Genomic DNA, 26,706 nt, shown 5'->3' on the forward strand with positions numbered 1-26,706 from the left:
AGTACTGCCTGTGGTATTCGAATTACTATAGCATAAATGTGAGTGGTAATCAATTAATTTGAAGTTTTAAGTGAACATAAGACAATTGTTCTTGACTCATTTATCACATTAGAGACCCTACTTCCTCAAAGTATATTCTTTAGTTAATGTTGAGTATTTGCCACTCTAGTTTCATCATAGAATCAACAATTGTTAGATAAAAGTCCTGTAGGGCTGAGGTTCTCAACCTACCATGGGCTATATAGCTATATCATATGATATTATGATACTTTTCTTGCTGCCATTACCACCAAGTATAAGAAGTATAAAATTATATTGATTGCTACTTCTTCATTATAATTTTAAATATTTTTTGCAATGGTTTCTGAAAACTCTTGTGGAAGGGTCAGTCCACATCCCAATTGGTCATAACAGACAGGTGGAGAACCTAAGTGTTAAAGGACTTTTGCTCTTTGAATGTAATGCAATGCTATTAAAACCCAAACTGATTTCCAGGAAATGTTTTAGAATGATGTCAGGCTCCCATTTAAGCATTTATTCCTGCAAAGTTGTCAGAAAAGGAGATCTTAATGAAAATGAAATGATATTCTTGAAATTTTTGGCATCGTAATATATTTTTACCTTATTGCATTTTTTAAAACATTGTAACACAAATACTTTTGCACAATGCAACACATAAAACAATATTACAATCAATGGAACACAGAAAACAATATTAAAATCAATGGAACACAAAAACAATAATACAATCAGTGAAAGCCATAACATAGTAAATAATCTGGTATAATGAACGAAGCAATTAATGAGTCAAACTTTATTTTTTTCTTTTTGAAGGAGGAGTTCCTCCAATTCTGCTTTTGCAGTTGCAGCCCTCACCTGTAATTCATTCATGATATTTGCATGCCTTATTTGTATGCAACCCAATTCCTTTTCCGTCTTCAGACGCACCATAGCCAACTCTGCATCATACTTCATCAGTCTTCGATAGCGCTCCCTTTTTAATGCTAACTCTGTTTTAGGGTAGCCTTTTTCCTTTCCCTCAATTGTTGATGATGCAGGAGCTGAAATAATTTCATTAATCGTTAGGAAAATTTACTCAGTGTCATAATTAGAATTATAAAATGTAAGACTGATTAGGTAATTTAATTTAAAGCTCATTGTGGGCTCTGAAATCAGGATATAAATTACTGAAAAAGATTATTTATTAATTGTGAAAATCTGTGATTTAATTGCCTAAGATTTTGTAAAAGTAAGGTATCCATTAATTTTATTATAGATATCTGAGGCCGTTAAATATTTTATGTTTCATTCATTCTGATCAGTTAATCTAATCATACAGATTCTAATTGTATTTATTTGCTGCCTTACAAAGGACTTAATTAAATAGAAAAATTTAGAAGATGCATTCCTTAAACCTCAATATTTTTATTGACAACATGAGGCTGTTTGAGAAGTTCTGGGGTTTGTTTGTGAAATCACATAGGTAATATAATCCAAAAATGGCCTAATATGGGGGTCACATTGGAACCACCTCGGATAGTCTGTTGCACTTAAATTGGAATGCCTGAAGATAATAGGTACATAGTTGAGTACATACAAGAAACTAATATAGCTTCATATCACTTCAAAATCTCATATTTAATGTAAATGGAATAGAATGTTATTTTGAATCGTATTGGCAATCACTGTCAAGCCTGCAACGTATTTGCAAATGTATATTTATTTTGTTCAATCTAAAAAAATTAAATTGTCTTTGGCCTCCCTGTACAGTCTAAATGCTTTTATTTTGGACTACAGTTATTAATAGATCCTCTGAAAATGGCCTGGATACTTTCAAAATGAGACATAGTAAGGCTCTATTGATTATAAACCAATTATAGATTGTATTATTAATTTCACTATTAAAAACCAATATTTATACACCTTACACTAATTCTGATGTCCATATTCTAAATTGGCTTCATTAAATGTATAGGTGCACAGAAATTCATACAAGAACTAGATTAATTGTGGAAAGGATGTTAGGCATTAGGAAAAGGAGTTCAACATCCTTGATCCACAAAACTTGTTTGCTCAGAAAGTGTCATTGTGGCCTCCACTGCGCTGAACAATTTGAGCCTAATATTGCACAATGATCTTGTAGAAGATGATCATGTTAAAGATGAAGTGGTTCCAATGAACCATCTAACTGACTGCCAGAAGACGGTTTTGCTATGCGACAAGCATTTATTGATCAAATTTCCATTTTTTTTGTGGGAAAAACATAGTGCCTTAAAAGATTTAATTTATTCAATTCATTTATATTTTCTAGCAATTAAAATATGTTGATGGATCATTAAATAATCATCAACTAAAGCATTCCTAAATTTGGATTGATTAACAGATAATGTTTGAGTGTAACTTAGTGAAATATTGTGTATTAGTTTGTTTATTGAGTTAGTAGTTTAGGCCAGTGAGTAGGAGCTAATGGACACCAACCTCAATACTGACTGCACCAGCCTAAAGGTCATGTATTACAAGTTCATAGCTCATTTTTTATAATTCTATCTCTGATATGTACAAATCTAATCAAAGTCATCTCTTCACTGGAAACAACTCGTGATTTTTAGGGCAATAAATGCTACAGTCAGGGAGTCATAGGCTAAAATTATAAAAAAATTAAAGGATAGTCCCTATATGTGAGTGTTCCGCTGAATGGCTTAGGTTTTGAATAAGGCATAGTTATCATAAATAACCACTCTAGCTTCCATAAAATTAAGTATTTATCCATAAATGATAATATATACTCTCTTATTCATTATGTAATTTCATATTTGCTTACTCATTGTCCCAAAAATATGTCTAATTTGTGCAGCTGCAAAAATTTTGATCAGAAGTAATTTGTAATTAAAATATATGTTCACATATATTAGAATTAATCCACCCACCTTGATCTGATGATGTGTCACCCGAGTGGGTGTCCAGTATCTCCACCACCATCTCATTCATGTCTGCAATTATAAAAAAGTAAATAAATTATGACACTGATTACTTAACCTAACTTTATTTCTTTGTCTTCAAAGAAGACTGATTTAGTTGCTTGTTTATCTCGTTTTAAATTTTCTAGTTCAAAAAAATACTTGATAATGGTAGGTACATGATAGTCCATTGATTCTAGCCTTGTTTGCATTAGCAATAGGAGAAATATGACACTATAAAAGGATATAAATTTCAATTTACTTATTTGAGGTATCATAAAATATGGTTACGAATAAAAGTAAAAATGTAAGTATGAATAAATGGCATCTATATCCATCACTGAGACCTTTCTATTGTAAGCATGTATCTCACCTGTGGATATTGCCTCATCACCTTCACCAACATCGTCTGCTACGAAGTCTGCTTTTTCTATCAAATTAAAAAAGTCAGGTTAAAAGTATTTTTAGGTGACTTTCATGTTGAAAATTTTACCGAAACAAATAAAAAGTTAATTAAAAAATAAAAATTTCATTTATCTCTTTTTATCTAATTATACAACACTAAAACATTTACCTGCGATTTCTTCTGGAGCCATGTTGGAGGTGAATATTGTAGGGGCTGTTGCCATTAAATCGGGCACAATACAATGAACTTCCGGGTCAATTTCAGGGGATTTAGGAGGCCTGCCTCCCCCAGTTTTCATTTTATTTTGTTTTTCGGTGGTTAATGCACTCCTCTGATGCTGCTTGATGTTAGACCACCATTTCTTAAGTTGAGCTACCGTTCGCTGCAACATAATGATAACTTAATTTATTACTGCTCTGAAGGCCAATGAAAGTCATGACTTTTTCGTGCACTCACAGTTTACCGGCAAAACCAATTATCACAAATATATTCCATACCGTAGAATTATAAAATGTTACCGTACCTCCTGCGTAATGACACTCGACGTGTTGTACATCTGAGTTATTTTTCTCCAAGCATCTTCTTTTTCGCGAAGTGTCGCTCCATCTCCTTTTTTGTCCTCTATTTTTTTGTTTTTTCCTAGAATGTCCAGGAATACTTTTCTTTCCAGAACAGTATAGTGCCTGTATTTGGTCGATGTGGATGCCATAATTAAACTTCCGTGAACTTCACTTCGCTCTACTCGAAATAACCGCCAACGATCATAATACTCTTTCACCGCTTTGTGTTATGGCGCTGGTTGTCAAGTAAACAAATGTAACGACGTCGGTGATTGGTCGTTTTCAATAAGCATTTGCTTGAGCATTTGCTTGACGAAGCTCGTCTTGTTTCAAATAAGGCGAGCTTGATCAAGACCAGCTTCGTCAAGGCGAGCTTATTTGTTGACTATGAAAGCGGCAACCAAATAAGCTCGCCTTGACCAATAAGGCGGTCTTCATGAAGACGGTCTCAAGTAAACAATCAAGACGCGACTATGAATACGGCCCTAAGAGGGTTTTGAGTGTGTGATATGAATCATTGGGTCCCCATTTGATGTTTCCCCATTTTCTTGCCCACAATAATGTGAAATTCTCTCCCCTACCCTCCTTAAGTGTGCCAAACAGACGGTCAAGAAGAAGAAGAACGTGGTTCCCTCTCGTTGGTACCAAGGAAAGGATCGCCCAACTGTTGCCAAGAGGTCATCTCCCACCCGTGAACCTGCCGGAGAGGGTGCAGGGCAGCCTACACCGCGGAACGGAATCGCCACCATCAACAGATCGAGAGCCCCGAAAATTCAACAAATTGTAAGAGAAAAAGCCACGTCTCCCCCCCCCCCCCCAAAGAACAGAAGAAAAGTCCCACCCCACCAAGTCACGAAGAGAATTCACTAAAAAGGTTTATAAAGTTCACTCGCACAAGTAGAGAAGATGACAGTACTACCCCCTATTACAGTGTGAACTTCAGTGCAACATTTATTTTGTTGTTTTATATTTCCAATCCCCCCCCCCTTTTCTTTTTTGTTTCTTTTTTTTTTTGGTCCCTTTTCTTGTGGTTTTCGTATGGGTTATGAATGTGAAAAACGTGTAACGTGATTTTTTTTTTGGTCTTGGTTAAGGACTTAAATTTTTCTGTTGTGGATATTTGAGAGGCTGCAGCCTAGTGAATTATGCGTTATCTTTCATTGAAATCCAAGGAAAAGAAGTTAATTGTTCCTTTTGTTATCGACTTGCTTGTATTTGTAAATGATCATATTTAAAACTTATTAAATTTATGTTGAGTGAACTACGCAGTCGAACGGCTTTCTTTATCCGAACGCTACTATCTCAGGTCTCGTCACCCCTAAATTTTCCCCTCCTTCCCTTTCCCAAACCCCATCCCCGCGCCCGAGGTGCATGGGATATCCCCGCTACACCTCTGCCCTCCCCTTTTGCCCTCCAATTCCCCTTTCCCCGAATGTGCCCCGGCACGAGGGGTTACAGTATAGAAAATGTCTTTTTTTGAGCGGAGATTCTTATTGTATTCCTTCATTGAAATTAGTCAAAAAAAAACACCTGAATCTTGATAAAAAGTGTAACTACTATGCTTTTTGGTGGATAGATAAAGTCATTGTACACATGTGCACTTAAAAAGCAAAGGAAACTCTTCTGGCTAATGTTTTCAAAAGCGATCTAAAGTTACCATAGCTTGTGTTTTAAATATCTACTTTAAATGCCTAGAATATGTCTATTCTATGAAAGTATCAGCCTTCAAAAATATTGTAATTTTGGATACAGGAAGTAATTTAACAAAAATATTATGTCCAGATGGCACATATTGCAAAAATCAATAATATTTGTGATAAAAGAGCAGGCATCGACAATTTAAGCAAAATTTATTATTACTCATTTAATCAAAATTGAAAGTTAACTATGAACTGTCTCAGTTTACTTACCATCAATAAACAAATCCAATTCAATGGAATAAAAGGTATGTCAAAATAGGGTAGTTTCCTTCATCAAAGAAAACGAAAGGCATTGACTGTGATTCGTTACCCACCATTAGTGTATTCATAATATACAAATTATTTGGTTTTAGAAATACCGGTTTAGACGAATGGCAATGGTCCATTTTTATCCTCATTTGAAAAGGGCCAGATTGGCGCCCATGCTATGCCACTCCACGTGACGTCACAGGGACCTAGTTTCTATACGAGAAGATAGGAGTTATACATCGCCTGAGGTTACCAATGCATGCATGAGGCGCAGAGCTCAGGGAAACATGTCTTAATAATCATGAGTGCACTTATTAAAACTGGCTAAGGTCGGAAAGTTTTCTTCATTTGATAAGGTATTAATAATCCCCAGTGAGAAATGGGTGGTGGAATCCACATGGAACCCACGTGGAATCCACGTTGACTCGTGGATATATGGTGGTGGTGGATATTGAGTGGTTGGACCCACGTGGAATCCACATTGATTTCAAGTGGATTTGTGGTGATTAGCATAAAATGTTAAACAGAATTTCTAATTTGTGGAACTTAACTCTCTGGTGACATTGCGTCATTTATCATCCTGAAACCACGCTAGTTATGTGAAAATGTATCGCACATTCTATTTTTATATAATTCGTGGAAAGGCAGCCATGAGAGCACATGAAAAATCGTAGACACATACATAGAAGGTTTAGATATAGAGTGGTTGAGGTTTTAATGGTTTTAGGACAGCACCTACTGCTGTTTTAATTTTTCCACCAAATTTCCACGTGGGTTCCACGTTGATTCCACGACCAAAAACACGTGGTATCCACGTTACATTTCCACGTGGTATCCACGTTACATTTCCACGTGGGTTCCACGTGGATACCACCACCCATTTCTCACTGGGTCCTTATTTAAGCCTAGCACTACCAGCCAGCAGGGTACTCAGCTACCCGATAGCAGCCTGCGTCGTATCAGCGCAAAAGCCTCCCTCAAGGTCACCTCACAGGGCGGCAGCGGGAACCAGAAATACGTCACACGGAGAGATTTCCCGGCATTCATACTTACGCGTTTTCGCGCGCTTGAAAATTTTCACTTTTTATTTAATTGCGAAAAATAGACATCGTCATTAAAAATCTAAAAGCGAGAAATACGTACTCCAGGAGTAATAATCTTTCGATTTAGGCAATAAAAAAATAATAGGAAACCACCCTGTTCAAGAATTTCCTTTTTAATTAATTTACGACTAATTGTTTTTAATATGGTAACAAATATATTGCTATATAACCTTTCATGTATCAAAGTTATGTAAACATATTCATTCATAGCCCTGATGAAGGAGTTTAAATACATATATGTTGGCAAAAACTTGCATTAAAAATTCTTCAAGACCTATATTGCATGACACTGAATAAACATTCATTGATTATGTTGCAGACTTCTTTGAGAAAGCTAAAAGGAAATTCTAAGATGCTTTGGAAACTTCAAATTTGTAATTAGAGGAGGGAGCCCCGATTAGGAAGAAGCGAAAGCCAGAGAGGTTCCAATAATAGGAAGAATCTCCAGTTGAAGACACTAAACCATCACATGCTCCACCAGCATGCTGTCAGTTGAAAAATAAACTCTTGTTATACCAAAACATTATAATCAAGTCTTTTATCCTGAATTTTCCTATTGGGTCCAATTTGAATAATAATAATAATAATAATATTTTATTGGTCACAGAAAAGATATGAATATACATATATAGGACCCGTCAGGAAAACATAAAAAACAAATCAATATGTCACAATATGAATGTGTAGAAAATATCTTCTCAAGATATCTTGTAGATATCAGAAAAGCGGACATTCAGATATCTACAAAATGTCTAGAAGATATTTTCTAGATATTATATCCAATCTGCTTCTTTTTCACTTTTATTAGTATTTCTTTTTCCACCCTTCCTCCACAATCTCCATGTCCCTACTATTTTCGACTAGTTCCTGGCATTCCCTTCTTTCAAACCATTTCTTTTCAAACCAATTCCACTTTTTCATCATTCGATCGTTATTATGCTTCTTTTTAATAAAATATATCCTGAGTCATCTACTGCTGGAAAATTGTGTTAAGTTTTTCTTAGAGCTCTTTGTCACGTTGGTGTAATCTCTCTGATATCTCCCAGAATTTGCTGGACTATAATGTGAGTATGTACAAATAGAAGAGATGTCTGTATCAATTTACACTGGATAGATAAAATCTGCTGGAAAATTCTCTTGGCTTCAACAGTTGTCATTTCCTTTTTCTAAACCATATTCGCTGGTTGCGTTTACAACTCTCTCCTCACCTAATGCTGCATTCCAGTACCAAATCACTTCTACATATTTCCTACCTCATGTTTCCCTAATTATTTATTGAAGAGCAGTGCGTGTCAACTAATTGAGGGTCTGGGAAAATGTGACTCTCTGCCTCCTTGAACTCAAGGATGCAGATATAATGGCAAATTATGTTGATATGTATCATTAACTAAAGAGGTTTCATCAGGGAATGCAAGCATAGTTGGTACTCACAGCAAAATCCAGAGGAGGAGTATCCCCTACTTGAAAAACACAGATGACTTTTTTAATACCACTGTTATTACAAATATGACATTTCTACACTGCTTCAAATCATCAGTAATAAAGGGTGATAGACTCCCAATTGGCTTCAAATCCAATGTGCTCAAGAAATTAGTAATATTTATAAATTCTAAGCCATACATATTAAGAAGGCAATGAAGTGAAGAGTGAGTCCCAGCAGAGACAATGAATAGCCAGTAAAAAAAACCATAAAGTCCTATGAGGCATTAATCAATAAAAAACATGTGCGAGACTTCTTTCACCCGCCTACAACTTGGACTACTGCCATTACTCTCCATTAGCAGGCATCTGTAGTAAGTCTGGTCCACTCTATATAAATATTTCAATAGTAGAGTTTGTTTAGATATCATCTCCATTAACCTCTTCAATGAGGAAATGATGGACTTACTCAAAATAATAAGAAGTCAAGTACAGCAGACCCCTGCATTACAATGGGTTTTACTAACCATGAACTCAGTGTATGATCTGGGCTGATTTAACACATGCTTTTGACATTTTCAAATTTTGTTTCCACACGCATAATATGCAAAATTTTATGAAATCCTATGCTTTATATGCTTAAAACCTTGCATTTTTAACTAGGCACATAGGTGGATGTAGGGAGGAGGCACGTGCCGCCCCAGATGCTTAAAAATATATGAGATTTTTAATACAAATATTAATAAATTTTATATTTTAATGTTAAAGTTATAAATATTCACTTTTCAATAGCTTTGATATTATAATATGGGGTATATTTCTTACAGTAATTGTTGCATGCAGTTTTTTATCCTAAATATGAAAAGATCGTTTGCCTTGAACTTCCCTCAGAAAAAAATCCCTCCCCCTGAAAAAAATCCTGTATCTGCCCTTGAGAAGGCAGCAAAATTTGCTGTAGCGATGATTCCCTAAACATGTTCTGATGATCTTCAAACTTTCTTTTATTCCAGAAATAATGGTGATTCTGCAAAGATGGAATTTTCTGTACGGTAAGCCCTCCAGTGCCGAATAATACAATAGAGCGAGCAGTGGCGCAGCAAGGGGGGGTTTTAGGGGTTAAACCCCCCCCCCAGAGCTCAGAGAAATATTTAAATTTAATTCATTTTACTTAATAGGATTGATATTACAGATATATTAGTGTAAGGATTAATAAAATATCCCTCAGAAAGCTGTAAAACTCACCATTTTGAATTGTTTATTTTAAAATTCCACAATTTATTAATCTCGCACCTACCGCTTATCCTGGTGGATATTCCATACCACCACACACCCCGGTATTAGTTGCACCTAAACCCCCCCAGCCATAATTCCTGGCTGCGCCCCTGAAAGCGAGGGTCTACTATGGTTGATTCAACCATATTTCCAACCTCCGACTTCATCGCCTCAATTTCATCAGCATCACAGTGTCAGTAGCATACATTTAGTCATATGACTGATAACTTCAGGCTTGATTCTATGAATCCTCTCCATATTATGGTTTGGTATTTGGAGGAGGCGACCGACAGCTTAGGTCATTTGCGCCATGAGGGAAGGGTAAGGAAGGAAGGGTGGAGAGAAACCTGGCATCGGCATTAGCCTGCTCTTAACGAAAGGCGCCAAGGGGACCATGGCTTAATGTCCCATTTGATGGACGGAGTGTTGCGTTTGAAATGTCCTCCACAAAACACTCAAGCAGGGATCGGGCAGTCTTTGAAATTTCTCTGCCACTGCCAGGATTTGAACCTGAGCCCGCCAGGTGGGAAGCCAACACTCTAGCCACCACACCAACCCGATCCCCCCCTCTCCATATTGGGAATAAAACTTTGTAAGGTTCGCTTGTATATTTAAATGAGCACGACCTGGGTTTTGTAATGTAGTTACTTGCATCTTCAGGTGACTGATGTTACATACATGCATCTTATATTTATACATACTTGAATGCGAAAGTAAGGACATCTATCAGAAGGGAGTGGATTGGTGGATGAGGGTTAGCGGGGAATGGAGGGGGAGAAGCCTTGGTTAGGGAGGAGGGTTTTCCCTGTGTGGATAGGTATCTGACCAGCGAGGGGAGGGAGGGGGTAAAGTGGGCGAGGAAACGAGGAGCTAAGGAGGGTAGTGGTATTGGAGAAGAAAGAGAGGATTAGCAGGGGCATATTGAGTCATCCAAGTCACAATAATCTATGGTAGTTCATGAGTCTGGCTGTGGGTTGTGCGAGCATGGGATAATGGTTTCCCAGACAGACATGGATAACTGGAGGAATTTTAGCAGAAGCACTGTGTGGTACTCTTTCTAGGAAAATGTTAATATGTAACAGACAGGGGGATAGGCACTTAAATTTTGAAGGTTGTCAGTGTAGGAGTTCACTGATGGTCCTGACCCTGACTTGTGCAACATCATATATAAGGAGACTAGTAGAGCTGGTCCCAGAACTGAGATGGTGGAGAAGTTTTGTCATGTTTGTAATTTTGTCTTGTTGGAACTTGTTCATCCTTCCCCTAAGGGTTTGTGGCTCCTAGGAAAAATTTGACAAATAGGAAAATTAAAAAAAAATCAGTATTATTAAAAAATGTCATCAGAAAACAGGCTCAATTTAGCTTTTGAGAAGGTTATATAGAGAAAATTATCCATTGCAGAAACACTCCCCATTGAAACTCTCCCTATTGCTTTCACAAAGTTTCACCTTAAACTATCAATTCTCTCTATTGAAGTTAAGGAACCTCCCAGAATGTGGGTAGTCATGGTGTGATCCCAAGGCACCCCCAGCTAAATTCTCATGCAGTTCCCATGCATTTGCAGTAACTTCCATCGAGAAACAATTCTAGGGTACAGTATAGCTGGTGGAAGAGAAAGTGCAGAAAAATGAAAAAACTACATTGGGGTTTTGTTGGTGTACTAGTTGAAGTAGTTGTAGGAATGCTGTTGGGTGGAAAAAATGGCAAACAATAGGAAGAACTAAAGAACAGAATTGTAGGAAAGGTAACGAATAGATAGATATATTAATAATGACAGGAAGATCCATATGATAAAGTGAAGCCAGGCAGCTCTGAACAACCAAAATGCGTTACCTTATGGTGATTACCCATGGTACATCTGCTGAGCGGGGACCTCAAGGGGTGTCATTCCTCTGGCACACTATCTTTCGATATACATTTGTTGTAACATTTCATAATAACTACCAACAACAAACGATGAATTTAATTTTCGGCTTTATGTGAACAAAATATGTACCCTACTTAATGCAATGTATGATTTTCTGATGCACACTCTCCCAGTGAGAAATGGGTGGTGGAATCCACGTGGAAATTATGGTGGAAATTAGGTGGAAATGTAACGTGGATACCACGTGTTTTTGGTCGTGGAATCAACGTGGAACCCACGTGGAAATTTGGTGGAAAAATTAAAACAGCAGTAGGTGCTGTCCTGAAACCATTAAAACCTCAACCACTCTATATCTAAATCGAATACCCAGCAGCTAATGTCCTTCCTTATACAATTCCAAACAAAATGCCACCACTGAATAAGCATAAATTTAAATTCTTCCCTAACCATGTGCAGATAGTTCTCCATGATGAAAGAAAATGTGCATTGCAATGCTTTGGTTCATCTCATAAATTTTTAAATCAACAATATTTCATAGATGAGATAAAGGATCATCATAGCATAAAATATCCATAAAATATTTTGTAATAGCTTCCAGACATTTTGTAGGCTTCTGCCCAGTGAGAAATGGGTGGTGGAATCCACGTGGAACCCACGTGGAAATGTAACGTGGATACCACGTGTTTTTGGTCGTGGAATCAACGTGGAACCCACGTGGAAATTTGGTGGAAAAATTAAAACAGCAGTAGGTGCTGTCCTAAAACCATTAAAACCTCAACCACTCTATATCTAAACCTTCTATATATGTGTCTACGATTTTTCATGTGCTCTCATGGCTGCCTTTCCACGAATTATATAAAAATAGAATGTGCGATACATTTTCACATAACTAGCGTGGTTTCAGGATGATAAATGACGCAATGTCACCAGAGAGTTAAGTTCCACAAATTAGAAATTCTGTTTAACATTTTATGATAATCACCACAAATCCACTTGAAATCAACGTGGATTCCACGTGGGTCCAACCACTCAATATCCACCACCACCAAATATCCACCACTCAACGTGGATTCCACGTGGGTTCCATGTGGATTCCACCACCCATTTCTCACTGGGTGAATGTTCCCTTTTCTGATATCTACAAGATGTCTTGAGAAGATATTTTCTAGATAATCATATTCAAACTGGACCCACAGGGAAAATTCAGGATAAATGACATGAATGTAATATTTCTGTATTAGATATGTTTATTTTTCAACTGACAGCCTGATGGTTGAGCAGAAAATGATGGTATCCCCAATGAAAAAATTGTATAAACCTGTTTCAAATTTTTATACATTCTTATGCATTGCCATGGTAATGTATAAGAATGTTTCAGGGCAGCACCTACTGCTGTTTTAATTTTTCCACCAAATTTCCACGTGGGTTCCACGTTGATTCCACGACCAAAAACACGTGGTATCCACGTTACATTTCCACCTAATTTCCTCGTGGGTTCCACGTGGATTCCACCACCCATTTCTCACTGGGCTGGTGCAATTCACACATTGACAATGAAACAATTGGCACATTGAAAATCAGTGAAAAGAATGCATGTTTCAATAAAGGGCTGTTGTAATTATAAAAAAATCACCTTAGATATCAAAAAGAACTTTTGTATATGAGTAAGTACAATGGATTCACCACAATATTTGGTTCATTACCACTACTTGAGAACAGGGGGTGGCCAATGAGGTCTTATAAGAGCCTATATCAAGTGGTCAAGAGAAGAAGTCAAGACTAACATTAAAATAGGGAAGCAAAAACTGATGGAAGTGAATGAATTCGGTTATTTGGGAAGCAAGATAACTTGTGACGGAAGAAGCAAGAAAGAAATTATCAGCAGAATAGCCCAGGTGAAGAGAGCATTCCACCAAAAGAAAGATCTGCTCACAGCGGGAAACTTAAATATGGAAGTAAAGAAACAATTTATAAGAACCTACATTTGGAGTGTGCTCCAATACAGAAGTCAGGCATGGACAATGACGGCAGCGGAGTGTGGCGTTACGTCTTTAAATCTTCGAGATTATGAACGTAAGCCACAGACACAGGGAACTCCGATCGTCTGTCACTAGCTGGTTGAGGGAAAGACTCCACAAACAAGAATAATCAGTACTCAAAGAAACAATTGTCTCAAAATCACGAGTAATTTTCAATCAATATGTATTAGAAGTACAAATATTCAAAATCAGAATTATTACAGAAAACAACGATGATAACTAATGATCTCATAGGAAACATTACCAAAAACTAAGTACAAGCTGTATGATTTTGCAGAAATCACCCATCTCAGCCGAGCCATCTATCCACTGCCAGTGCTGAAGCAAGAGAGGGCTTGCCGGCCTCCGAAACGTGTCAGGGTGAAGGGGAGGGAATTTGCAAAGTGGTGGAGGGGTAATAGGGCGATATTCAAGTTAGCTGCATCCATGTAAATCTGCCGGCAGGCGCCCCTATTGGCTGGCAGCACTGCAAAACGTCCGTCATCTAAGCCGGGGTTGGGGAAGAACTATACGTACCGCCGGATTTTCTCTCCTCTATCTCCTGGGTTGGAGACATAACCAAGAGGGGTGATAGCTGGTAGAGGCAAGACATTGGAATTCAAGGAGGGGAAAGACATAGTGGGATGAGGTGTTGGAGGGAGAGAGAATTGTGATAGGACAAGTGGAGTACTTCTCACTCCAAACTGCATTCTTATGCCTCGGCACCCACTTCCCCTTGATCCCCAAGCAGTAGGTAATTCTCCACCGTACTACCTATACAAGTCCTGATCTCCAGGTATGGCGGGTTCGGAGGCTGATTTCAGAGGGCAGATTTCGGGAAGCAGAGTTTGGAGACAAGAGTTCCGAGACTTAGAGTCTCCGAGCCTTTGAGTCGAAGGGCCTTTGCGTGAAAATCCTTTGAGCGAAAAACCTTAACACGAAAAGTCCTTAGCGGGAGAAGTTATGCGGATAAGTTTGGAGGAAGTTCGGAGGAATTCGGAGGAATTTCTGGGAGGGGTACCAGATGAACAAGAAATGTTTGGGGGGTACACTAAAAAATACCACAGGAGAAAGCAAGGAAAGAGACCTTCAGAATGTGGTGTCACAGCAGAATGATGAAGATCAAATGGATCGACCGAGTTAGTAATGAGGATGTCCTGAGAAGAGTAGGAGAGAAAAAAAGCCTCATGAAAACCTTAACAAGAAGACGGAATAACCTTATAGGCCACATCTTGAGACATGATGGCCTGATGAAGACAATTGTCGAGGGACAGGTGGAAGGCAAGAAGGGAAAAGGAAGACCTAGAACAAAATATATGGAACAAGTAAAGAAGGATGTGACAGAGAACCCCTATGAAAAAATTGTATAAAACTGTTTCAAATTTTTATACATTCTTATACATTGCCATAGCATGCTATGGCAATGTATAAGAATACAGAATGTAAAAGAATTCTTATACATTGCCATAGCATGCTATGCTATGCATAAGAATGTATAAAAATTTGAAACAGTTTTATACAATTTTTTCATAGGGGAAGAAATACGTAGGTGCGAATAGATTATCTGATAGGAGAACTGAGTGGAGAGCAGCGTCAAACCAATCCTAGGATAAATGATCAGTGATGATGATCTCAAGTGTGCCACAGTTAACATCTCTTGTAATGAGGGGATTGCTTTCCTTGAGGTGCCATCCCCTCTTGGCTGTCTTGAAGGGAATAGACATTAGGATTTTATAGTTATCAAAGATGTGCAGTCAGCAGGGACTCAAGATAAGGCCATAGTACATAATTGGCCCATACCAAGAGGCCTACGCCACACAAATTAGAATCACTTATTCAAGGTATTACAATCCTAAGACTGGTATGTATACTGCAGCTCCCCATTCCTCCCTTTTTTTCTAAAGCTGTATGAATAAATATATGTATGTAGTTCAAATTTATAAGGTACTATAGAGGCAAAGCAGACAATATAAGGTCCACGAATATTTTGCTTTTTGTACAGTTCTACAATGTCAAGACTCATTTATTGGTATCAGAAGTATTCCATACTACCAAGGCTACAACACTGCCATGTAAATATCACACATTCAGGTATTGAAGTACACATTTGAAGGAAGCGAATGACAATTCAGGTTTTTTGTGTCACAGGGAAAGGTATGAAAGGATGAGTGAAGAGAAATGCAGCATTCACATTAGGTTTTAATGAACAACACCAAGGAGACCAAAGATTAAGTTCACATCTAACATAGGGATTGTTGCTGTAGAAGTGCCCTCTACAAAACCCTAAAGCAGGGATCAGTTAGTATCTTAAAATTTCAGCCACCCCCGAGATTGGAACTTAGCCCCTCTGAGTGAGAATCCAATACCACACCATCCTTTCACACAGGGTAAAGGGTGCCAGATCTGTAGGCAGGAGAGTATGAGGCTGTTGTTTTTGGGGAGGTTTGAGGGTAATTTGTTCATCTGTTTATGTCTTTCAGCAGTTATGCAACTGCTTCGCTGCTTCAGGATTTTTTTCCTTTAAACATTGTTTGTTGATTTGGTGAAATAAAAACTTACGTTTGAAAGGCACCTTAGTAATCTTATCTAAGTAATAAAGCTATTTTTGAAAATTTTCCAGGAAGTACAGGGGCCCATCCTCCGCCCTCAATCCGCCCCAGCTTGAGGGGGGCACATTTTGCCACAATGATGCTTGAATTTGATGAATTCTAAGCCTTCATGCAGATTCAAATCAGGGACCCTTCAGTCAATCACAAATGCTCCACCACCTAAGTCAAAATGCTCTCCCCCAGAGCCCACAGATACTAAATTTGGCCCTTAGGGGCATGTGTCTTTGACTTAAATTAATGGATGAGAGCAATACTTTGCTTGGTAATTCATAATGTAAAATATGGTAAATGAAACAACTCTGTACTTATCACCCAGCTTTTTATATGCACCCCATTCAATTTTAACGACTCAGCATAGTTTTCAAATTTCAGTTGGTTCCCATCCTTCAAAATGATGCTGAGTCCTTGAAATTTATCAGGATACTTATGAAGCTGTGTGGAAATAAAAGAGCTGCTTCATTTACCATGCTTGATGCTATAAACCAGAGTGATAATCATAATAAAAACCATATATAATAACCGTGCCATTAAATGAGAAGAGAAGAAATTGCTTTGCCACACCTGAGGCTTTTGGGACAGGGTGATGAAAGAGGCAACTGAAATTTGACTGACAAACAGAAAAAGTTTTAATGGAGACTAAGGGTTCCACCATAGCCAATCATCTGGTGAATCCACCAATCACGTCCAGGGGTGAATTGAGCATCAAATTTGGGGGAGGGGGGTCATGTCCTGGGAGTATGGAATATCCCCGGGAGAGGGGCGTTTTTACAATAAGGAGTGCTAAACTCTAGCTAGTTAAGCCGACCTAAAATATAGTTACCTAGTTAAAAAGTTAACCCGAGCGGAAGCCCGAGAAAAATTCATCACCAGTCATAAACTTGGTTTTTCAATGGCGATAACATGAAAAGAGAGAAGAACACCGGAAGTGGATGGGTGGGGTGATGGCCAATATACAGCTAGGCCTGCGCACTGCAGTCTGTCGTCACAGCAGTTCCCGGACTAAGTTTCCCGATTAAGGTCCCGGAGACTTGTACGCGCGAGGATAGAGCCATGACACGCATTGGATGATGATGACATTGCAAAAACGGATAGATATACATCACGATGACAAAATGAAAACGGAGACGGTCGTCGCGATGGGAGGGACATGTATGCCGATGGTTGAAGCGGAGCACCTGGGTGGGTGGGGTTTGGGCTTCCATGACCCGCCGAACGAACGGTCCACGCGGGGACCAATGGGGGGAGACGCCCCTGTGTCACGTGACTCGGGGCTTCACGGAGTTCCGCGTCGAGGGAAAACATTACCTCCTCGCTGGGGGGCTTGACTCGAACTGCGACGAGTCGTTCAGTGTGTTACATTGAGTGCGATTTACACTGTGACCTCTCCACTAGTGGAAAAAGGAACGGGCTGCTGAACTCGGAAACAGTAAGTAATTATTATTTTTTCGGTAACTTTGAGGGGAAAGACCTTTTACAGGGTTTCAAAATAAACAAATTTCCACTTCGGTAGCACAATCAAAACAATAGCCCCACGCATTTATTGTTCAAAAAGTTTTCTTTTCATTCTTTAGAGATAGTAGGTAATCAGAATGGGCTAGTCCAGGGGTCGGCAACCTTTTGAGGCGGAAGATTATTAATTATTATCTATATATATTATATATATAGAAATTATTAATTTACAAGATTTCTCAGTTTTCAAAGACGTACTAAAACTTTTGTTTCAATATTATGGTATTTGATTAGGATCTGGTATATAAGTTTGATTTGTAATAAATAGCTTTAAATGCAAAATACTATTTATTTATATAAAACGCTTGAACCATAAATAAATATTTATTTTTTACGCATGGAACTGGAAGGCCGCAATTTGACCTTAGGTTGGCGACCCCCGGACAAGTCCGTTAATTTTTTTATGAACTTCGATCATGATAGAGTTTGAGAAATGAAAGCACCCGTACCTTTTCATTCGTTTTTTGACCCATCGCTTGAGTTATTTGCGACGAAAAATCGACGGCTTTAACCCTATCGCGGAAAAGTTGATGATCGCTGAATGAGGGATATTTTTTTCGTCATCACGTAATCTCCCTACAATCCACCGAATTATTTTACACATTGCGATTTCGTATGTAAGTGAACGACGTCATTCTGTTACATTGAATGTGGACAATTCAAAGCACATATATTCTACATCAGGACTCTTTCAAGCTTGATCAGATAACGCACAATTTTCGTTTAATTGGCTTATTTTGATTACATTCACCTTGTTAATTTGCTTATACCTGAGAAATCTTACCGTGGAGTATCTAAGTTTTATTTCAATCATGACTCTCACGTTATTCCGCGCTTTTCAAGCTTCAATACAACGTTAATAAAATAGTGGTTTTCTTTTTTAAGCGCAACGCAAGGCGTTGTCGTTAGCGCCATTATATAATTAGAGATTTCGAGCCATTATGCATCGAGAATTTGTTTCATAGAATAATCTCAAGTGATAATACACAACCCTCCCCCATGCACGTAGCCGGGGGGAGGCTTTTGGAGCCTCAGCCTCTGCCGAATTTTTTTCCTTTTGGGCCACCACCCCCGGAACATCGGCTGAGGAAACCACTAGCCCATGGGCATCTATTTTCCGACTCTCAATTTATCGATATAGTTAGGTACATTTCATAAAGCCTACCAATGAATAACGATGAATTTAACTTTCAGCAGTAGCAACTATGCAAACGAAATATATAGAAACTAAATGAAATGCATGTTTCTCTAATGCGGGTGGATCGACAACATATAACACCAGGATAGGCAACCCACATACCTCCAAAGCTCTCCGAAAGCCTGAATCACACGATCATTTTTTCCGTGCCTCATAATGATCGCTCAAGCGATAGTTTTTAGTGACCAAAAGAGTGTACGCTCGACCCGTCATTCCCTCAATCTCACGCTCATTCCCACTGTCCGTTTTTCCATCGCTTTCTCCGTCACTTTCTGAATTTACCACTATCATTCAATTAAATGCCAAGCGTGGCGTTAATATCGCTGTTTGCGTTCTGAACGGCTGAAGGACGGTGCCAGCTATGGTTTCAGCTACGAAAGAAGGGACGTGCCGAATGATAGAAAAAGGGATGGAAAGCCATCGCTGGATCTGTCACTGAAGATGTCCCTCAAAAGGGATGGAAAAAATGATCGTGGGAATCAGGCTGAAGAAAATTTCCTTCCTACGAAACCTTGAGGTTCTTTCGTGATAAGGATGCACATAAGCCGCAGCCGAGGTGGCCGAAGCGTAAATTCGAGCATACTAAGGTGAGCTCGCGATGCGTGTCGTTTTGACTCGTGTCTTTCTTTGTTGACCGTTGTCGCGCTGTCGTTTTTCACGTCAACTCGCAAGGAACGAACAACCGCTAGAATAGAGATTCTGTGTCAAACTCGGCACAGTTTTTTTTCCTTTTTCCGCATTCCCCGTTACCTCTTAGGCAATAAAATAATATCTAAGAAGTAACATGGAATTGAACCATGGTAAGATTCATTCGCTGTCAGGCCCAGCCCGGAAACCTGTTGGGGACGGTGTACGGATAGAAAGAAAACTTGCGTCGTGGGGCGTTGGAAGGTATAGAATACTCTCACTCAATGGAGTACCCGGGCAAGGTTGCAGAATAATCGGAGAAAAATTCGTGAATTTTTTAATGCCTAAATATAGAGGTACGGAGATGACAGAAGGTGTGGATGCAGCGAGTACTTAGCGGGGAGCGGATGTTGAAAAAAGTGTTGGAGGGTATACTGCTGGGTAAAACGAGAGAGATGAGGGAAGAGAATTGGACTAGTAGGCCTTAGTGTGCATTGTAGAGGGAGTACATGAATGAAGGGGAGGCTGCCAGAATGCTTGCAATGTTCTCCATAGAAACCTAGCTTAATTGGTTGGATACTTGAAAATTGTCTTATTTCATTATTTAAAGTAAGAAGAACGCAGTAGTTTATTGGAGAGAGCGTTTAACCATTGATCGAATGGTCCACGGTTCTTTTTCGAGGGGAAGATTTTGCGCACTTCCTTATTCTGAATTGACGAGGGAAGTACATGAAAGGAGGGTAGGCTACCAGAATATTTCTTAAGTACCGAATCCATGGAAACCTACCCTAATCGGTAGGAAACTTTTTATAATAACATCAAATATGAGTGCAAGTATATGCATAATTTTATGCAAATATTCACTCTTAACATCATATCTATATGCAAAACGATGTAAAGAAATTACTTTAAAAAACAATAATGTGTTCATATATATCTACGAATCTCTAACCGTGACAGCTTGTAACCCTAACCTATGGGTCTTTACTCATACATCGGTCATAATCGGTTATGTTCGCCCAGTGGCGCAGCGAGGGGGGGATTTAGGGGGATAAAACCCCCCCAGAACTCAGAGAAATTTTTAATTTAATCCATTTTACTTTTTTGGATCAGTATTACTTGTAGAATAGTTTTAGGATTAATCAAATATCCCCCGGAAAGCCGTAAAACTCGCCATTTTGAACCATTATTCTTAAAAATTTATGATCTGGAAGATGCGTTTATTGAACTACGTTGGCATGCAGAACAATATTTTCCTGTTACGAAGACGAGGAAGGGTTTTTAAGGTCACAATAAGCAAATTTGAGTAAAATATACCCTATAATACAATCCATCACTTTTTTTTAATCCGTCGCCAGTGGGGGCAACGGCACTGCCATCACCAGGGGGCACACCGGGACACTGGGATAGCATACCTGTACTTCGCTATATTCGAGAAGCTATAAAATCAGTTTTAGATAATTATTGCAGATAATCAAATGAATATAATTTAATTGTCTGATTTAAATCAAATTTCCAAAGCTATCAAACCAGCTTTCTAACTTTCTTTTTTTTTTGGAATTCCACCAATTTAAACTCTTTCCTAAATCTATAATGAGTCGGGATATCAGTAGACACTTCTATTTAAATGCCCAACATGCATATTATTAAATAATACCATTATTTATTTCCCAAAACAGCTCGATAAAAACAAATCAATGATCACTCTTATTAACAAGTTCATATTTTTTCACTTTAATTTTTGTACAAATTTTACGTTACAGGCAGGGCAAGGCAGCATTATTTACCTAAATGTAAACGGTATTTAGCAGTCGTCAGTTATTCGCGACTAAAAGCAATAGGATCGCAATCATCTTGGATTTGATGGAATTATTAAGTTACATTGCCAGGATCGCATTCATAATCACTAACATCTATGCATTATACACCATAGAAGAACTCTTTTTATCACAGTTGACCGATGTACCCCCTCGGATAGTTCCCGCACGGACTACTTAGTTCACTTTCGGAATATTTTACCGGAGAGAATTCCATCATGTTTGATATTTAAAATTACAGTAGCTTCGACTCCTCGGGATAATAATGTGGTTTCCCCTACCTTTCACATCGCAGTACTACCGCCATTACAGTAATGATAACCTCGTCTGAAATAAGTGTCACTGTGCGGACTGATTGTTACTGCACTGTAAAGGTATAGGGAAGAAGGGAAAGAATGTCCTAGAGTGGGTTACAAAGAACAGGTTATAAAGGATGTGAAAGAGGAAAAATATGTCTCCATGAAAAGGCTATCGGATAGAACAGCGGAATGAAAAGCTGTGTCAAACCAATCGTAGGATTGTTGACTTATAATGATGAGAAGAACGCTTGCTATGAGACTTTAATTTATAGTGTTATTTCACGAACCAAAGACCCTTCACTCACCCGATCACCAGGGATGCCAGCAGGGTCGAATTAAGAGGAAAGCCGGCCGCTCTGGTCATTTTGAAAAGATGTAGATCATAAAGGTGGCTCTCAAATGCAACTTTTTACTTCACCTCAGCAAACACCGTTCAAGATAATTGGATAATATCTAAAAGCCACTTGTTTGAGCAGACTCTGAGAGGTGTTGCAAACCACCAAGATCGTCGCGAAAAGAAGCAAACCGCCCCCTCTCCCTCAAAAAACGGAGACCTAAATCTACTCCTGCAGGAGGTACGCTCTCCCGAATGTGTGCATACTGTATCATTAATTTTGTTTCAATTACCATCTCAAATTTTGGACAGTAAAATTGCACGACCACGATGAAATTTGGCGCATCCCTCTGAAAAGATCGTTTAATATGTGTGAGTTACACAAAATGTTTTCAGTTTTGACCGCATAATTTGTACGCAAGCCAAAAATAAAAATTATGGGAATTCAATATTCTAAAAATTGAAATGGAAATAATCTAGTGCAGAAATAACATTGCAACTGAGAAATTGACGAAGAAAACCAAATAGGTGATAATGTCATTTCTAAGCTCATAGATAAAACTCAACATAAGATATTTTGTTTGTAAAAATATAACCGCGATCCATGAAATATCACTGAGGTTGTAGTTAAGTAAAAGTTATTTTCCGATCACCCTTGGAGCTTAGGCAACAACTGTGATTCGGAAACTTCTAAGATCGAAGTTCGCTCATTGATTCGGATCAGAATTGAGAGGGTTGGAAATATTGATACAGCTGCTAGGTTGGTGCTGCCATTTGGAAAACTTTGTGAGGGAACGCAGTAAGCGTTTCAGTATTCATTGATTGCATTTCAGCTGCCTCGTTGGGTTATGCGTGGAGGCCAACGATAACCGAGATTCAAGGCTAGGAATAAGCTGGCAAGAAAAAACGATAATATGGCTAGTAAAGGAAATTCTGAAGACCACAAAGGACTACTTCAACCCACAACCAACCATCATTATGGTGGACGAGAGATTTATACAGATTTTCCGAAGGTTTTGCTAATGCGCTCTTATTAGTGATACATTCGGTTGATATAAAATGGTCTATTCCCCTAATACTTATCATTATGTTCCTGGATTAATTTATAGATCCGCGCATTTGCTCAGACGGTCAAAGGCCCGTGGTTCGATTACTAATCCAGAGGATATTTTCCATATTAACTCATGTGGGCTTTCAATTTTATTTAAATTGAAAACAAGTTTATTCCGACATTTCTAAAAACAACTAGGTAATTAGATAAAATTAATTGATTTTCATGGCATTCATTCATTATACTGAAGCGGTATGACAGAGAAAGAAATACTGGATATACCTTTGGGCTGTCTTCTAATGAGTTTATGTTTCCTCCCCTTCTTTACCCTCCTAAAAACAATTTTAAGCGCTAAAACATCTCAACTACCTATGACCTAGCTGCGGTAATTAATGAAAATTGCTTGCTTGTACCCGGTCTACTCACTCACCTCCTATAACGTGTAATAGAACCGCCAGTGGTGCTGGAGGCACTAGAGCGCGAACTCCAGCAATGCATGAGCGTTAATGGGAGAAAAGGGACCATACTCCGTCCCATAAAGTCACGCAAAATAGGGTTAAATTTAATTGCAGCAACTAACGAAATTTTAAAATTACGATGAAAAACCTTCGCGGACACACCTCAAGCCAAGGCCCCCCCCCAAAACCCGATGATCAATCTCGTCAAAACATACGATGTAATTAGCATCTTTGAAATGGAAATTTCGCGGATGCAAAACATCCTTATCTTTATCGTCGCATTTCTCTGAGACAAAAAGAAATGATAGAGTCTTATTTTGATTCATTGCGTTGATTAAAAAAGCTCATTGACTAAAGGGAATATGGCGAGGCCGCATCCTTGAGGGGCGGGTTGGGAGACATTATGGGGGAGAGGGAGTGGAAAGGGTTCCTATTCTTTTGAGGCCCGGGTGCAAGGGGCCCTTCTATTATTATGTTCGAAAGAGACGGCCCCAAGTCGTCCAAGTTTTACTTTGATTTGAATCGGTTACCTCTCCATACCCGAAGAAATAACTTCCTGGGATATTTTTTTCTTCATATTCCAAAACCCAGAATCCTGCATACCTGTGCGAACTATTTATCCCCCGCAAGAGATAAATTGCGATGTCCAACTAATTCTGACCTCCTTCAAATTCCTCAAGCCCGCTCCGGTATATATTTAAACTCTTTTCAACTTACCCTTTCTAGATTCTAGGATTCTCTGCCGATAAACATCACATCAGTTCCCTTCAGTTCTTTGAAGAAATTTTATAGGGTTACTTGAAGATCTGCATTCAAATTTGTTTACCTTTTTTCTTTTTTGGTGTTGTCAAAATATTCTATTTTCATGAGCGTTCGTTATGGTTCCTTTAAACATTAAAACTTGTATTAATTAATGTTGTATTACTGATATAGGACACTGTGTTATGCTTTTGTCAACATATTTTATTCTTGTGAGCGTTCTTTAAGATTTCTTATGATTCGTTATGATTAATAAGCATTATTTCAAGCATTCAAACGATAGACATATCCCCGTCCACGCCCCTCAAGGATGAGGTCTCACCTCCTAATTCTCTTACGCCTTCTCATTAGTGGCGGGTGCCTCTTTTCGTCCGTTCTACGTGATATTTTACTAATTAATTCATTTAATTTAGGTATCCCCCCGTACACATACAAACTACCAAAATGATTTCAACGGTTCACTCTGTGCAATGAAACCTACCACAGAATCCCAGGTGGAGATAAGTGCCATCGGCCGATCCCCGCTGACATGTGAGAAATTCAGGTTTCAGAAGAGGGGTCGACGAAAAGATTATATGGGTTGTGATAGAAGAGTCACAAAGTTGGTCATCGAGTACCCAAACAAGAACTCGAATACCCATGATTTCTAGTAGGTTAGGGTTGGTCATAAAAAACGGTGTCCAAACAATCAAACCAACGGTATTTTATTATTTATTATATGCGACCCGCAACGCAACTTTGCTATTTTACTGTATTTTTCCAGCTCATGATGGTGACATGTTTTCAGCCAAACCTGCGCTACTCGCGTTCACCACTGAATAATTAAGCCACAGAGACGATAATACCGGGGGGTTGTCTATAATTTCTTAAAATGTAAATAATGAGAAACATAGCGAGCATTTCTTTTAAATGACGAAAATCGAAGTATTATACGTTCCGATTATTCAGAGCACCCTTATCCCTCTCTCTTGGATAGCCACACTTACATTAGCCTTTGAAAATTCTTTGTTCTGTATAAATTGCGGAAAAAAACTCTAATCAACGTGCCAAAAAGGTTTATCTTCCATGATTTCGTTCCACGAATACCCACATTGCAAATAAACAGGAGGAAAGATGGTTAAGCCAAGTTATTTACAGTCAGAAAATATTCGTTTCCCTCAAGACAGCCCCCGAGTGGGGAACCGAAGCATTTGAGGTCATGGAGACATTGAGCCTGCTGGAAAACCGAGATGAGTTCCTTAATGTAGCACGCCGGGAAAGCGCCAAGTCATATTTCACGTCATCAAATTTCCTCCCCATTTCCGATAAAGGATTTACGAATTAAATGGACGCAAATTCCACGTACGTGTCATCAATAAGTCGAGAATTAGGTGAGGAATACCATTATGGGAGGGAGTTTTTTCAATTATCTTTATTTGCATCGACGGTTAAAATTTTGGTAAGTGAATCGATTTTTCCAGCATTGGATGAACTGAATTTTCCGTCAAACCCTTGATTAGCCATTTAAATTAGCTTATTCACCATAACATATTAACTTGGTAACCACCATCGCATTTCCGACAAGGATTACACAGATAATTTGAATTTGCAGCTCCCATTGTTATCTTTGGAAATAGACCGCACTTTATGTTCGCGAAACTGTGGAAGCTTAGACAACTGCAGCTGGATCGGTCGAAACCTAAATCACAATTTGAAAAAAAAACCTTTTTATGCATAAGAAGGCCACCGATTTGTTCGACATATTAGCAGAGACGTGTAACAGAGGCGGCCGAATAAAAAATTGAGGCAAAAACATAGAGCAAGTTAAGGTCAAGTGGAAACAAGAAGGGGTAAGAAGGTTATGTATTGCGTGCGTGCCTCCGAGCGGTGAGAATTCCAAATGCGGTCCAACCTTTATTTGAGGATTAAGCGCACGACTCCCCATATTGATCTTTGGTCTTGGCCTTGAGGTTTAACCGCTCATTCATGACTTGCTTCCTCAGACGTTTCTCCTCCATTACTACACAACTACAGTAACGAATGCTCCGTGAGAAACTACGATCTCGCAGTTGACAAGAAAATTGCCCATCTGTAAAGGATGCTGGAAACTGCGACGTATGCTATTAAAAAATGAAAAGGAAAGAAATGAAATGGCACTAGAAACCAAGCACGAGTGTTCAAAAGATAAAAACCTAGTTTTTTAATCAAGTTAGACAGCCATAAGTGAGCTAGCTAATTCAGGGAGGTAAAAAATTGCAGGACGTTTTCAGGGCAGGGAAAATTCGCGTTGATGGCAAATCCATGTTTACGGAAAATCCACTCTCCTCTTAGTTATCAGTTAGAGTTACTCAAAAATAAAAAGTTGTGAAAACTCAAAAATTAGTGGAAATGCCAACATATTTTTCCATGCCCCTCTGGTAATCATCGATGTACAGGGTGTTTCAGGGGTAATCTGCAATATCTCAGGAGATGGTTGAGGAGACAATTTTAAGCATTTTCTATCTCTGAACATGGG

At 38.6% G+C, this 26,706-nt stretch overlaps 2 protein-coding genes and 1 long non-coding RNA gene across 3 annotated transcripts in view; 2 read left to right on the forward strand and 1 right to left on the reverse strand.

Annotated features, from left to right (window-relative positions):
- Positions 1-355: 355 nt before the first annotated feature.
- On the reverse strand, positions 356-4,200 carry LOC124167168. Its single transcript, XM_046544984.1, has 5 exons — positions 3,887-4,200; positions 3,532-3,745; positions 3,331-3,387; positions 2,928-2,990; positions 356-1,061 (listed from the first exon to the last, which is right to left on the reverse strand). The coding sequence occupies exons 1-5, from the start codon at positions 4,070-4,072 to the stop codon at positions 808-810; spliced, it is 774 nt and encodes a 257-aa protein (XP_046400940.1). The 5' UTR covers positions 4,073-4,200; the 3' UTR covers positions 356-807.
- A 10-nt stretch (positions 4,201-4,210) lies between these two features.
- Positions 4,211-9,547, forward strand: LOC124167169. Its single transcript, XR_006866624.1, has 3 exons — positions 4,211-4,423; positions 4,515-4,706; positions 9,405-9,547. It is a non-coding gene; the product is annotated as an uncharacterized LOC124167169 (long non-coding RNA).
- A 7,939-nt stretch (positions 9,548-17,486) lies between these two features.
- Positions 17,487-26,706, forward strand: part of LOC124167019 — a 54,531-nt gene continuing 45,311 nt past the window's right edge. Inside the window, exon 1 of the mRNA XM_046544782.1 lies at positions 17,487-17,586. The gene's annotated coding sequence lies outside the window, so the exon portion shown is untranslated. The remainder of the gene's footprint in view (positions 17,587-26,706) is intronic.

Source organism: Ischnura elegans, chromosome 10, assembly GCF_921293095.1.
Source record: "Ischnura elegans chromosome 10, ioIscEleg1.1, whole genome shotgun sequence".
NCBI lineage: Eukaryota > Metazoa > Arthropoda > Insecta > Odonata > Coenagrionidae > Ischnura > Ischnura elegans.

What these genes read in the sequence shown, in the direction of transcription:
- LOC124167168 (XM_046544984.1), bottom strand. Translation starts at nt 4,072, where the DNA reads ATGGCATCCACATCGACCAAATACAGGCACTATACTGTTCTGGAAAGA. An exon ending in GGCTCCAGAAGAAATCGCAG is followed by an intron (nt 3,388 to 3,531) that starts GTAAATGTTTTA and finishes TTAATTTGATAG; the next exon opens with AAAAAGCAGACTTCGTAGCA. An exon ending in TGACACATCATCAGATCAAG is followed by an intron (nt 1,062 to 2,927) that starts GTGGGTGGATTA and finishes AAATTATTTCAG; the next exon opens with CTCCTGCATCATCAACAATT.